Source organism: Sebastes fasciatus, chromosome 15, assembly GCF_043250625.1.
Source record: "Sebastes fasciatus isolate fSebFas1 chromosome 15, fSebFas1.pri, whole genome shotgun sequence".
Lineage (NCBI taxonomy): Eukaryota > Metazoa > Chordata > Actinopteri > Perciformes > Sebastidae > Sebastes > Sebastes fasciatus.
In genome coordinates, this window is record NC_133809.1 from 16762712 (window position 1) to 16775412 (window position 12701).

At 40.2% G+C, this 12701-nt stretch overlaps 2 protein-coding genes across 9 annotated transcripts in view; both read left to right on the top strand.

Annotated features, from left to right (window-relative positions):
• eml1 (EMAP like 1) overlaps nt 1-7190 on the top strand; it is a 61036-nt gene extending 53846 nt beyond the window's left edge. For 5 of the 7 annotated variants that reach the window (XM_074660534.1, XM_074660529.1, XM_074660531.1 and 2 more), the window contains 14 exons: nt 158-268; nt 823-918; nt 1037-1171; nt 1360-1459; nt 1637-1788; nt 2273-2398; nt 2891-3022; nt 3557-3624; nt 3750-3838; nt 3987-4084; nt 4435-4522; nt 4857-4952; nt 5036-5166; nt 5278-7190. In XM_074660534.1, coding sequence (XP_074516635.1) covers nt 158-268; nt 823-918; nt 1037-1171; nt 1360-1459; nt 1637-1788; nt 2273-2398; nt 2891-3022; nt 3557-3624; nt 3750-3838; nt 3987-4084; nt 4435-4522; nt 4857-4952; nt 5036-5166; nt 5278-5403 — 1548 coding nt within the window. In that variant the 3' untranslated portion in view covers nt 5404-7190. The remainder of the gene's footprint in view (nt 1-157; nt 269-822; nt 919-1036; nt 1172-1359; nt 1460-1636; nt 1789-2272; nt 2399-2890; nt 3023-3556; nt 3625-3749; nt 3839-3986; nt 4085-4434; nt 4523-4856; nt 4953-5035; nt 5167-5277) is intronic. The other 2 variants (XM_074660530.1, XM_074660532.1) reach the window with 1 other exon arrangement.
• Nucleotides 7191-9829: 2639 nt separating this feature from the next.
• The window catches only part of evla (Enah/Vasp-like a), a 47123-nt gene continuing 44251 nt past the window's right edge, over nt 9830-12701 (top strand). The window contains exons 1-2 of one of the 2 annotated variants that reach the window (XM_074660340.1): nt 9830-10226; nt 10349-10396. In XM_074660340.1, coding sequence (XP_074516441.1) covers nt 10392-10396 — 5 coding nt within the window. In that variant the 5' untranslated portion in view covers nt 9830-10226; nt 10349-10391. Of the gene's footprint in view, nt 10397-12701 lie in introns of both variants that reach the window. The other variant, XM_074660339.1, reaches the window with a different exon arrangement.

Here is a 12701-nt window from a genome sequence, read left to right on the forward strand (position 1 = left end):
GTTCAGACAAACACACTGAGAAGTTGAAACACATTCACTCAGCGTTCACTTATATATTCATTGAATTCAGTGAATGCTTCTTACATCGCAGCATACTGATGATATAACCTGTCCTGGTGTTGTGCCCATGTTTGTGTGTGCTTTTTGTTCCTGACAGCAGCTGGCTCCTCATGTCCGTGTGTGGGACTCCGTCAGCCTCAACACTCTCCATGTTCTAGGCACAGGCTTCTTTGACCGAGCTTTGGTCTGCCTGGCGTTCTCCAAGTCGGTAAGGAATCAACACTTACACACCTAACAAGAAGTTTAAAGGTCCAAAGCAGTGTTCCGAGTAAGTTATTAATAACTTACAGAAACATTGATGCAATAGTCCACCTTCTCTTTCCCTCTCTGTAATTTGAACACATTCCGTGCCATCACCATGTAATGTGCTGTCAAGAAGTTGTGGTCATTTCACGTATGTCTGTGAGATCACACAGACCGCGAGGCCACGGCGCTCGAGTCCGCTTGTCTCTGTCCTTGTCTCAGACCTCAGTCCTGACATTTATTGTGCTACTATAATGCATAAAGTTGGCGGTTTGGCGGTCAGGTCGAGTGGCGGTTGATTAACGCATATTTCTGCGGGTTAGGTGGTGCGGGTTATAAAAAAACCCTGACCCACGCATCACTAGTATGTAGGATTTGGCGGCATCTAGTGGTGTGGTTGCAGATTGCAACTAACTGAGTACCCCTCCGCTCACTCCTCCCTTTCCAAGACTGCGGTAATGTGACTGTCCTTAGTTTCCATCTTGTCAGTAAATAAACACATCTTTTTCTGTGTGTTAGAACGGAGGAAACACATTGTGTGTCGTAGACGACTCCAATGACCACGTCCTCTCTGTCTGGGACTGGCAGAGGGAGGACAGACTGGCTGAGGTTAAGGTATGTGTGTTAATTAAGATATAACCTGACATACTGCTCAAATCATTTTTTTTATAAAAACAGATGTACATGTAGTTTCAACAACTCACTGTTTCTTGTTTCACGCGTTTCTCTTCAGTGCTCCAACGAGTCGGTGTTTGCTGCAGACTTTCACCCGACAGACAGCAACATCGTAGTGACCTGCGGGAAGTCCCATCTCTACTTCTGGAACCTGGAGAAAGGCGTGCTGGTCAAGAAGCAAGGACTGTTTGAGGTGGGACACCCACATGTTTCCCACACGTTGGGTCAATACCGTAAAGCAATAAAGTTTGATATAGAGGCACAAATGCAATCATGACATTATGATATGATCCCATTTAGAGCTATATAAAGATAATAATGGTAATCTAGTGGGGGGAAAAATGAAACAATATATGTGTGTGTTCTTGTGTTTTCTTGCAGAAACAGGAGAAGCCCAAGTTTGTGTTGTGTGTGACATTTGCCGAAAATGGAGACACCATCACAGGAGACTCAAGTGGGAACATCCTGGTGTGGGGAAAAGGCATGTTATTTCATTTGTTTAAACCTTATTTATACAGAGTGGTGTCTTTAAGTCTGTGATTTATCTATTGATCACCCTGTCTGTCTCTTAATCTGTTCTCCTCAAGCACTCGACCTTTATGTCAGACTGTCTCAAGCTGGACCTTCTCATCCATCTCATCCCGTCTCTGTCACGCAGGCACTAATCGCATCAGCCACGTCATCCAAGGAGCTCACGAGGGCAGCATCTTTGCTCTGTGCATGCTGAGGAACGGCACGCTGGTGTCTGGAGGCAAAGACCGCCGGCTCATTTCTTGGGACAGCAGCTACCAGCAGATACAAACGGTGGAGGTGAGGAAAAAGTTCCACAGAAAGAAGAAACATTAAAATATTCCAAGGCTGTTCGTGAAAAATAAATGGAAGTTTATAAGGCTAAAATGCAAAAGTCATACTTATATGAACTATTTTATTAGAGCAATGCGTGGGTTTTTAATGCTCAGCTCTACAGCGTCCTAACGATCTGATCTGCTATTACCACATGTTTTAATAAAATGTTAAGCTGCGTATCCATCTCCTTCTTTTAAAGTAGGTTGCTTATATTAGCCAGAAATATCAGTCCTGCCCGAGGCGGCGGACTTTACATTCTGAATGCTGCACCACATCATAAATATTACAGAGGATGAGATGGGTTTGTGCTCTCAATGAGATTCATGGATATTTATAGTGATGAGAATTATGGATCACTCGTTTCTTATTTGCTGTACATTATGCAGTAAAATATTTGTTGTTCCCAGGTGAACAGATGGTTTACATTATTATTTTATTTCCTCCGCAGGTGCCTGAGTTGTTTGGTCCCATCCGGACCGTAGCGGAGGGCCGAGGGGAGACTGTGCTCATTGGGACCACCAAGCACTTTGTTTTGCAGGGCAGTTTGGACGGAGAATTCATGCCTATTACGCAGGTAGATACAACCATCTATTTGCTAAGATGCTAACAACTGTTTCTATTATCGGTTAATCTTGATTCATCCATTAATTGACTTATGGTCATGAGCTTTGGGTAGAATAAGCGGAAGATGATGGATGGATGGATGGGTCCATTAATTACTTGGTCTATCAAATGTCAGAAAATTGTGAAAAAAGGTCCATCACAGTTTCTCAGAGTCCAATGTGACAGTTTCAAATGTCTGACCAACAGTTCACAACCAACAACTATTCAGTTAACAAATAAATAACGCAGAGAAAAGCAGCAAATCCTCAATAGGAGTAACTGGAACCAGAGAACTGATGTATCGATTATCAAAATAGTTGCGGATTAATGTCCTGTTCATCGACTAATTGATTCATTTGCAGCTCTACTATGATGTTGTAGTACTGGACAAAGTGAAGGTTTCATTTGAAAGGCTGTGATGTTGCAGCAGACGAAGAATTAAAAGCTGTCCTCTCCTCTCCAGGGTCACACTGATGAGTTGTGGGGTCTGGCTGTCCACCCCAAGAAGCCTCAGTTCCTCACTTGTGGTTATGACAGGCAGGTCTGCCTGTGGGACTCAAGTTCCCATCAGCTCATCTGGATCAAGACTTTGGAAGTAAGTTTAGCCAACGCTGCCCTCTGGGGTCAGTCATGGGAATTACAAAGCACACAAATGAATGAATGATGAATCGGCCAATATTTGATCAGTTCTGATGTCCTTGAGAACCAACAGGACCTGCACATTTAGCAACTAAAAACGTACAAATGTACATGGAAACAACCAGAGTTATGTCATATAAAATCTTTTGCATATTGGACCACGATTGGCTTCCAAACTAGTTGTGATGTCACAAAATCCTGCTCGTACGTACATCTGTTAAACTGAGATTTAAGGTGAAACTTTCCCCTTTCAGTGTGAGATGTGAAAACAGCCTTTTAGTGTCAAACTCTGCACACACATCATTCTGCACAGTGAAGTTTTATTTTATTTATTAGTTTGATTTTGTATTTTTGTCTGTTTCAATGTGACTCTAGTGTTGAGTTTGTTCTTTGTTTATTGTTTAAATAAATAAATACAAATAGAAAACACAACATAAAGCCCATTTTTGAGAAGGGGCTTTAAATATCCTCTTCTTCCTGTTTCTGACAGGATGCTGCCCAATCAGCAGGCTTCCACCCGTCTGGAGCTGTGGTTGCCATAGGAACCCAGACTGGCAGGTAGGAGGTCCCATCACTCAAAAACACTGAAGAAATATAGTGTTTACATGACACATGCTTCTACTAAAAAAGTGATGAGAAAACAGTCATTGGAGCAGATTGTTGAGCTGTTATTGGTCCTGCAGGTGGCTGGTCCTGGACACTGACACTAAGGATCTGGTCACAGTGCACACAGATGGGAATGAACAGCTGTCTGTCATGTGCTACGGGCCAGGTATGCTGATAACTGTCCTGTACATGCGGAGTGTTGTTTTCACTTTTTTCTTTTTGTTATTTAGAAATGTACAGCACAGCGTGTACTAATATTAGAGTTGTTACAAAGAACTACGAATGATCATCCTGCCTTCTTTTATTTTATTTAGATGGTAACTTCCTGGCCATCGGTTCCCACGACAACTACATCTATATCTACGCCGTGGCGGAAAATGGGAGGAAGAACAGCCGAGTGGGGAAGTGCTCGGTGAGCACCTGTATTTATAATCCCCCCCTCATCCGTGACTCCATTATTTTTAGTTCCTCCCGGCATCATCTTTATATTTAGTTCCCTCCTCGGCTCTATGTTTGGGCCTCGGCTCTGTACACTTTGTCCTCACTGTGGCGTTGATGCAGAAGCTGTAAAATGATAAATGACAACGAGCTGAGTCATACAGTGCTGCGTCTCTACGTAAACATAATGACTAAGGGTTGCTGTAGCAAATCCAATCCATATTTTTAGGATTATTTTTGGTGCTTGAGAAACCATATTGCCTCTACTCCGGGAATACTGTGAAGGTCAATTATCTAACTCTGTCTTTTTGTATCTCATCTCAGGGCCACTCTAGTTTCATCACCCATCTGGACTGGTCAGTGGACTCTCAGTACCTGGTGTCAAATTCAGGAGACTATGAGATACTCTATTGTAAGTATGATGACTGTGTTGTTTTGATGGTTTTAATGCAATTTCTATTTCTAAAATGAGTTGATGTGAGCCGCTGAAAACTTGGTTTCAAATCTTAAAGGCACAATGAGTAGGATTTGTTGGTTGCGGTTTGTAAACACAACATTCAAAGGTTGACGATTGATGATTGAGAGGGATTATTTTTGTATCGGTCTTTACATCCTACTCATTGTGCCTTTTAAGTAGTTCCCTATAACAGTGAACATTCACGACTAAATAAAAAACAATAAAGTAACAGTACCCATGATACTAATTTATGCTAAAACATGTATTTGTTTTGTGTGTGTTTTCGCAGGGATCCCATCAGTGTGTAAACAGGTGGTCAGTGTGGAGACCACCAGAGACATCGAGTGGGCCACCCACACCTGCCCTCTGGGCTTCCAGGTGTTTGGTAAGTGAAGGCTCCCTCCCTCTCCCTCTTTAGGTGTGTGTTTGTGTTTTAACGTACATTCAATAGACTTTTCTGCTCCTCAGGCTTGTGGCCCGACGGCTCAGATGGCACCGACATCAACGCCGTCTGCAGGTCCAGCGATAAAAGCCTCCTGGTTACCGGAGACGACTTTGGGAAGGTCCACCTATTCTCATACCCTTGTTCTCAGTTCAGGGTAAGATACTGTGTGCTGTCATTCAACATCTCAGTAACGTCAAGAAGGAGCTCTTGTAAAACTTTGATTTTATCAGAAAGGCAAAATTATTTTTTTTGCTTTTCCTTTCAGGCTCCCAGCCATGTTTATGGCGGCCACAGCAGTCACGTGACCAACGTGACCTTCCTGCATGATGACGGCTACCTGGTGTCAACTGGAGGGAAGGACATGAGCGTGATGCAGTGGAGGATAGTCTGAGGGAGCCGACTGAAACGGATACTGTTGGTTTCTTACTGCTGCTGGGGCCTGAAACCCTGCGGTGAACTGCACTAAACTGAACCAAACCAAACTTTAATTAACGCTAAAAAAAAAGTGGCTGAACTGAAGTGAATTGACAGAAGAGGAACCCGAGTTTTCCTTCCTGAACTGTTGGAGGTGTTATGTGCGGTTGCTTGAAATACAAAAATCCTGATTATTACACCTTTTCTTTAGTCACACTACATGTAAAAAAAAAACAACCTCTATGTAGCACTGTAGCCAAGTCACCAATGACATGAGACAAAATGGATCAAATCCAGCTAAACAGAACCAAAGGCTCTGACTTTTTGAAGGCATCGGTATAGTTTTGGCTTTCACTGTTCTTGTATTGTGCGCACTCCTCCCACAGATGAAGAGGTTCCAGACTGAATATCATCGCGCTGGAGATCCAAGAGCTTTGGAACAAAAACTGTGTACGGAAAGACAGAACTTAGTCATTTTCTAATTGTTAAACTTTCTTTTATTTTGTATTTAACAACTCAGGAAAGCACTAGTGAAGCAGGACTCTTCTCTGTTATTAACAGATCAGAACGAGCCCTAAACACATCTCACTAAAACTACAGTTAATATCAGATTCAGCTGTTGTCCAACCATTATTGATTCATTTGCATTGACTAAAAACAACCTATACAGTCAAGGCAAATGCTGAATTTGGTGGACATGATAATTAAATACAGCGCAGTCCAGTCAGATGTGACGTTACCCACCATTTGAAACTATGATCCTTTAAGGGAAATGAGAAAATAGTTACGATTTTAACCATTTTCTACAACATTATCTGAACATGTTCTATGTTTTCGTGCTTCCAGGTCTTAAAAAATGGCACCTCTCTTATTATTTATTGGTCCAATCCTTTAGTGACAATTTCAGTTCCTTTGAGTTTTTCCCTGCAATAATCCCCTGTTTAGTCCCATACGTGTAAATAAACTGAGAGGCTTGAAACAGATATGAGCAAAAACGTGGGTGAATACACCGTATTTGAAAGTGTTTCAGATTTTGGGATGGCTTGTTGTGTCTTTCCTTTTTGCCTTTAGATGCAAAGAAGATGAAAAGCAAGCCTGTATTGTTTTTTGTTTTTTTTAATGATGTGAAGCTTTTTTCAAATCTGCATCTATCTGCATTTTACTGCACCGGGATCAGTTTAGGAAGAGGAAGGATGAGACCATTACACTGTAACTGTTTACGTCTGATGTGCACCATCAGAAGATATTTAACTGAACTGAACCTTCTTGAGGTGTTTTTGTTTTTCTATAATGCACTGCTTCAGGCTGATACACATGCAGCAGGCCTATTTACCTGCACAATACAACAAGCAGATCACCGTTTAGTACTTTCCAGAGCATTTCATCAACCAATGAAGTCTGCTTTCAACCTTCCAGGATGCGCTCTGTTCGTACACCTGCTGTACGTCTCACGGTTAACAGCAAAACCAATATCACACACATGCATGAATAAACAAGATTTCTTTTGACAGGGGTTCAGCAGATTTTAGTATGACCATAACTGATATATGAGGCATATTGGTGTTTTACGGTTGGCTGATTATTGGAGTTGTCTTATCAGGAAAACACTTAAATCTAACAGCAGTGATATAAAGTCAGCACTCTACAGACTGGATGTAACATGATTTGTCCTACCACTAAACTCCTTTAAACACTAAGGGGCTGCAGAATACCATTGAACTTTAACATTTGTCTGAAAGTAAATGCAACATGAAATTCCTATAAGGCTGTGTCTTATACTTTCCACTTTATGACCTTTTATTTTTTTGGTTTCTTTATTTTACAGTCTTACAGTTTTTACAGTTTTACAGATAAGTTCAATGCAAGTGACATTTTGTGTTTTACAAAGAAAAAGCAAAAAAAGAACAAAAAAATATTAAATAATTAGCAAAGGATTAAAAACAAAAACACACACAACGAGAAATAAATAAATAGAATAAAATAATGAAATTTATTTAAAAAAGGGAGTTCAAGTTTCTTACAAATTCAACATGAAATTTCATTCATGTGGTGTATCCAAAAATAGTGACAATGACAGTAGGTCTGCAAATTATATATCTATAGCTTCCATTCAGCGTAGTCCAGGAAGGGACTATTTTACAGTCTTTATTTCAAGAGGAAGTCTGATCAAAACCCCTCAGAGATGGTATGTGTAAATATAATGCATTTTATATTCTTGCAAGGTTTATATTTCTTTATATATACGTAAAAAAGACCATATAGTAGAAATAAATAAATTGGAAGGGCATCTTACTAGTGAAATACTACCCTTAAAGCTTCTATATAAACCACTATGACATTATATAGGAATACTTGCTGTGCGTTCCAATACCCATACTACCATACTATTTACTATGCCAGAAAATGATTTATTATGTCCTAATACATAGTATGTGAAATGCAGTATGCCAAAAATACCAGGACATACAATATATATAAGATATATGAGCAAGAGGGTCAAAGTTCAAGGCGCAATGTTATGATGAAGTAGTAGGGCTACGTTCCAAATCGCATACTTTTTCTTTTTACTTTGAGTACGTACTGCAGCTGCCCCTACAAGGTACAGTATGTACTGTTGCATGCAGTATGCATACAATTGGTACATAATACTTTGGCAAAATATTGTGCCTTGAACTTTGACCCTCTTGCTCATATATCTGCTGTGCAGAGGATCTTGGGTCAGAATAGCAAGAAAAGCATGCCCATCCCACCCATAGTAGGACATCCTGGTAATTCTGACATACTGCATTTGACATACTATGTATTGGGACATACTCAGTGGTGTAAAGTTACTAAGTACATTTACTCATGTACTGTACTTAAGTACAATTTTGAAGTACTTGTGCTTTACTTGAGTATTGCCATTTTCTGCTACTTTATACCTCTACTCCACGACATCTCGGAGGTAGATATTGTACTTTTTACTCCACTACATTTATTTGATACCTTTAGTTACTAGTGACTTTGCAGCTTCAGATTAAATACTGTTAATTAATAAATATCCCACAATGCAATGCGGTAGTGACGACAACATTCATAACGTACGTTGACGGACAGCTCTGTAACGTCAGTAACGCTTCAATTTATGTAAGTATTATGTCATTTATTATGTAAGTATAAGATTTCACTTTGCTATAGGCCTAATAATATATTTTAAAGGGGACATATCATGCTCATTTTCAGGTTCATACTTGTATTTTGGGTTTCTACTAGAACATGTTTACATGCTTTAATGTTTAAAAAAAACTTTATTTTCCTCATACTGTCTTCTTGGATATAGCTATATTTACCCTCTGTCTGAAACACTCCGTTTTAGTGCATTACAATGGAATTGCAACAGAATTGCTTTGCTAGGCAACAGCTTGGGTTCATGTTTACTTCCTGTCAGCTGATGTCATTCACATACACTGCAACAGGAAATAAACTGGGACACATTTAGAATGTTTACGATGAAAACTGTGAAACGGTCTAAATATTGTAGATTTGTGACATCACAAATGGACAGAAATCCTGACGGCTTGTTTCAAAAGCTCAGTTTCTGAATACGGGCTGTGTGTATTTCTCTGTGGATTATGCTTTATAATATAAAAGCCATGAAAATGTCACTTTTTACAATATGGGACCTTTAAATTAATTCTCACAAGCCGTTGTTTTGGTCACTTGAAGGTTGGCACCACTGGAATCCATGGTTACACGTCTCCAACCCAACCGGCAAGGCATTATGTTACCTACTTGCTAGCTTGCTAAGTTGTTAGCCGCTGTGGCTGTACTTTTTTTTTTTTATTATTATTAATTCAAAATGAAAGTATCCATAGTAACAGCAGAAAACATTAAAAACATTTATATATAAAAGAAGCATAGCGAAAACATAAACAAAGAGCTGTGCCAAACATAAAAGGACAACAGAAATGAAACAAAACCAACATAAAATAAAAAATAAATAAAAGCACACAGTAACAAAATTAAAAAATAATAAAATATAAAAAAGACCACGCGAGTATGACAATAATTTCACTTAAAAACTTTAAAGATATTGCATACATTCATTGTTTTCATTAAATTTTTTGTTTTGTGAGGAAGAAATTGTTAACAGATATAATTCCATTTCTTTCATAAATACAAAGAAATTAGGCTTTTTGGGGGTAAATTTACACTTGTGAATGTGGAACTTCACGAGAATTAAAATTAAATTAATAAGGAAAAATGCATTACTGTCTTTGTCACTGTAATCATAGCAACCAAATATAATATTAACATATGATAACAATGATAACAAATATAAAATTATTGACATCTTTCCACAATTCACATGTAAATGTACAGGACCAGAATAAATGAGAGCAAGTGTGTCTGTGGCTGTACTGGTCATCTCAGGGTGGAGTAGGGTGGTAGGGGGGCTGTAGGTGTTCCTCTTGGCCGCAGGTCGGCAGCATTGAGCCGGTCTGCTCCTCCTCCTCCTCCTCCTCCTCCTCTCTCTCTTCTCACGCAGCATTAGCATTTACCCCCAAAAAATCTCTCTCCACCTTCTCAACCAAAACACTCCGAATGGGAAGAAAATATGGCGTGAGGGAGGCGGCGGCTGACCACCAGCACCAGCACCGTTCACCGTCTTCTACCGAGCAGCTGCCCGGCTGAACATGGACTGTTTACGGATACGCAGCGGCGGCGCGTGTGGCGGAGAGCAGAGACAACGGAGCACAAAGCGGACGGCATAAAAAAAACACGCTCCTCGCTTTATTAAAGCACGACTCATCACCACCAGTGTGTGTTATCTCTACAGACGCGCATATATAAGGGACACTAAAGTGGGAGCTGGTGGGCTTCTCTCAGATATCTCTCTGTATATATACAGAAAAATACTGTTTGGTTGTGTTCATCATCAGCCTCGTCGGTGCCATCATCTCCGGCTGAATACAAGACGAGAGAATGAGGTAAGCCAGCACCATGCGCTCTGTTTGACGCCTCATGACAGATGAGCCTCCTATACAACTGCATTTATACATTTTATATTATAAGAATATACAATAATGCAGAGAAGAACCGCAGCATCTCATTTGTCTCCTTGTATTGTGAGCACCCAAGGGCCCACCCATTGGGCCTCAGCTCCACATATCCTTTACCATTCTGCTCCCCAATATATAAATGTATATATATATATATATATGTATAGTTGTGCTGTTTTCCCCCTCTGTTATAGCCCTCTATTGTCACCGCCTGGACCCGCCTAGTATCTTCAATGCAGGATTTAAAGTCAGGCTATAATGTTGTCATGGAAACGACAGCATCATGTATTTCTCCACATACACCTGGTTGAAATATGATTATGATGTCCTGATGCACCGGCTAGTGTGAGTGTCTGCAGGTCAGGAGAGGGAATAGGATGAGTAAGGGTGCATATATCCATCACAGGAGGAGGAGGGTGTTTATTCTGGTGGTTGCCAGGCAGGTTATCAGACCCTCCCACCACCCCCCTTCCTCACACACACACACTTACCTACATAAGCCATGACAGATCCACACATATCCAGCCTATGGATCATGTTTAAATCCTCATTGTATACCCAAGCCCTGTGTGGAGGGTATTTTGAGACTTTCCCCTGCTTATGTTGGTATGCAGAATGCATACTGAGGGGCCAGATCTTCTTCTCCTGCTGCAGCAGCACAGTCTCTATGTTTTATTCTATTTATGAAACACTCCTTTTATATTTCTTTAGTTTGACTCCTCAGTGTCTCCGTAGCTGCAGCCTGCACCATTCTGTTTTATGGCTTCAGATTTACTCTGACAGCTCAGTGCACTCTCCTCTGCTTTTACTGGAGCCACCGGTGTCTGTCTGCATGTGTGTGTGTTGACTGTCTGGGTGTGTAGTTGTGGTTAGGGGTGGAAGAAAATATCTATATACTTGAGTAGGGCTGCACGATGATGGCCAAAATGCTTATCACGACTATTTTGATCAATATTGACATCATCATTCACTGATTTTAGCGACAACATATTTTTTATTGCTCTTTCACATTAAAATAAACAGAGCACTGTTTTCACTTCCATGCTGTGCTACATTCCTGCTTATGTATAATAAGTGCTGCATGATGTTGGAAAAAACTGACATTGCAATATTTTTTTTCTGCTATATATTGCAATATGAAAAAACACAGGAATATTCACCCTACCCCCTTTTGTTAGCTACATTTTGAAGTTAAATGCTTCAATCTGGTGCACTTCGAGATTAAAATTAGCAACATTAAGAGGCTATATAAACAATTTTATGCTCTTAATTTAATCATAAACACATTGGTTTTATAAATCATATTTATGTGTGAAGGGAAGTGAAGTCAAAACATCTCAACATCTCACCAGCTGGTGGCTTCATTTAATTGTGGGAAGCCAAAATTGTGATTGCGATTAATATTTGATTAATTGTGCAGCCCTACACTTGAGTATTGCGATATTTTGTTTTGTGATACTGTATTGACACTCCAAAAAATCGATTTTTAATTAATAGTTTCCTTGCAAAGATTCATGGTAGACAGTGGTTCATTTTGTGATGTGCTTAAACTCCCAACCGCTAGATAGCAGTGTTGTAATCTGTCAAAAAGTAGTGCTATGATGTTGGATGTTACAGGGACTGTGATAAATGCAAATGCAGGTCCCACTGTTCTGATTGCATGAAAAAAGTCAAGAGTTTCGCCAGATTCTTACCAATACACAGCCCTAGTTGTGGCGTCAGAGAGAAAAAGGAGACAGAGAGAGAAAGGGAATAAGAGTAAAAAGAGAACGCCATAGGTGCTCTCACATCTGGATATCTTTGTGATCCAGTTCCCGTATATAACCTCGCTCAGCTCAAAGCCAGTAACTGAACTCTTTTGCTCCCAGACTGTAAACATGTAAGATTCATATCTTCCAGTCCAGTTGGATGAACACGGCGTTTCCTCCTTTCTGTAAAGCCGTGCTGCTTGCGTCCCATCCTGTGTGTTTGTTGTTGCCAGAGGCAGATCTGCTCTTTGACTCGAGCCCAAAAGGGAAGTCTTAAATCTCCACAAAGCAACAACAAGGTGACCCGGCCCTTCTTTCTGCTGAGTATGGAAGAAGAAGAAGAAGAAGAAGATTTAATTCAATGAGATCATTTGTTCAGCGCCACTGCTCCCATTGCTGCATTTATGTAAGGGTTATGTATGTCCATGCACGTGCTCATGAGCGTGTATGTGAGATATTTTTAGTGCAGTAACAGTAGTGGTTTC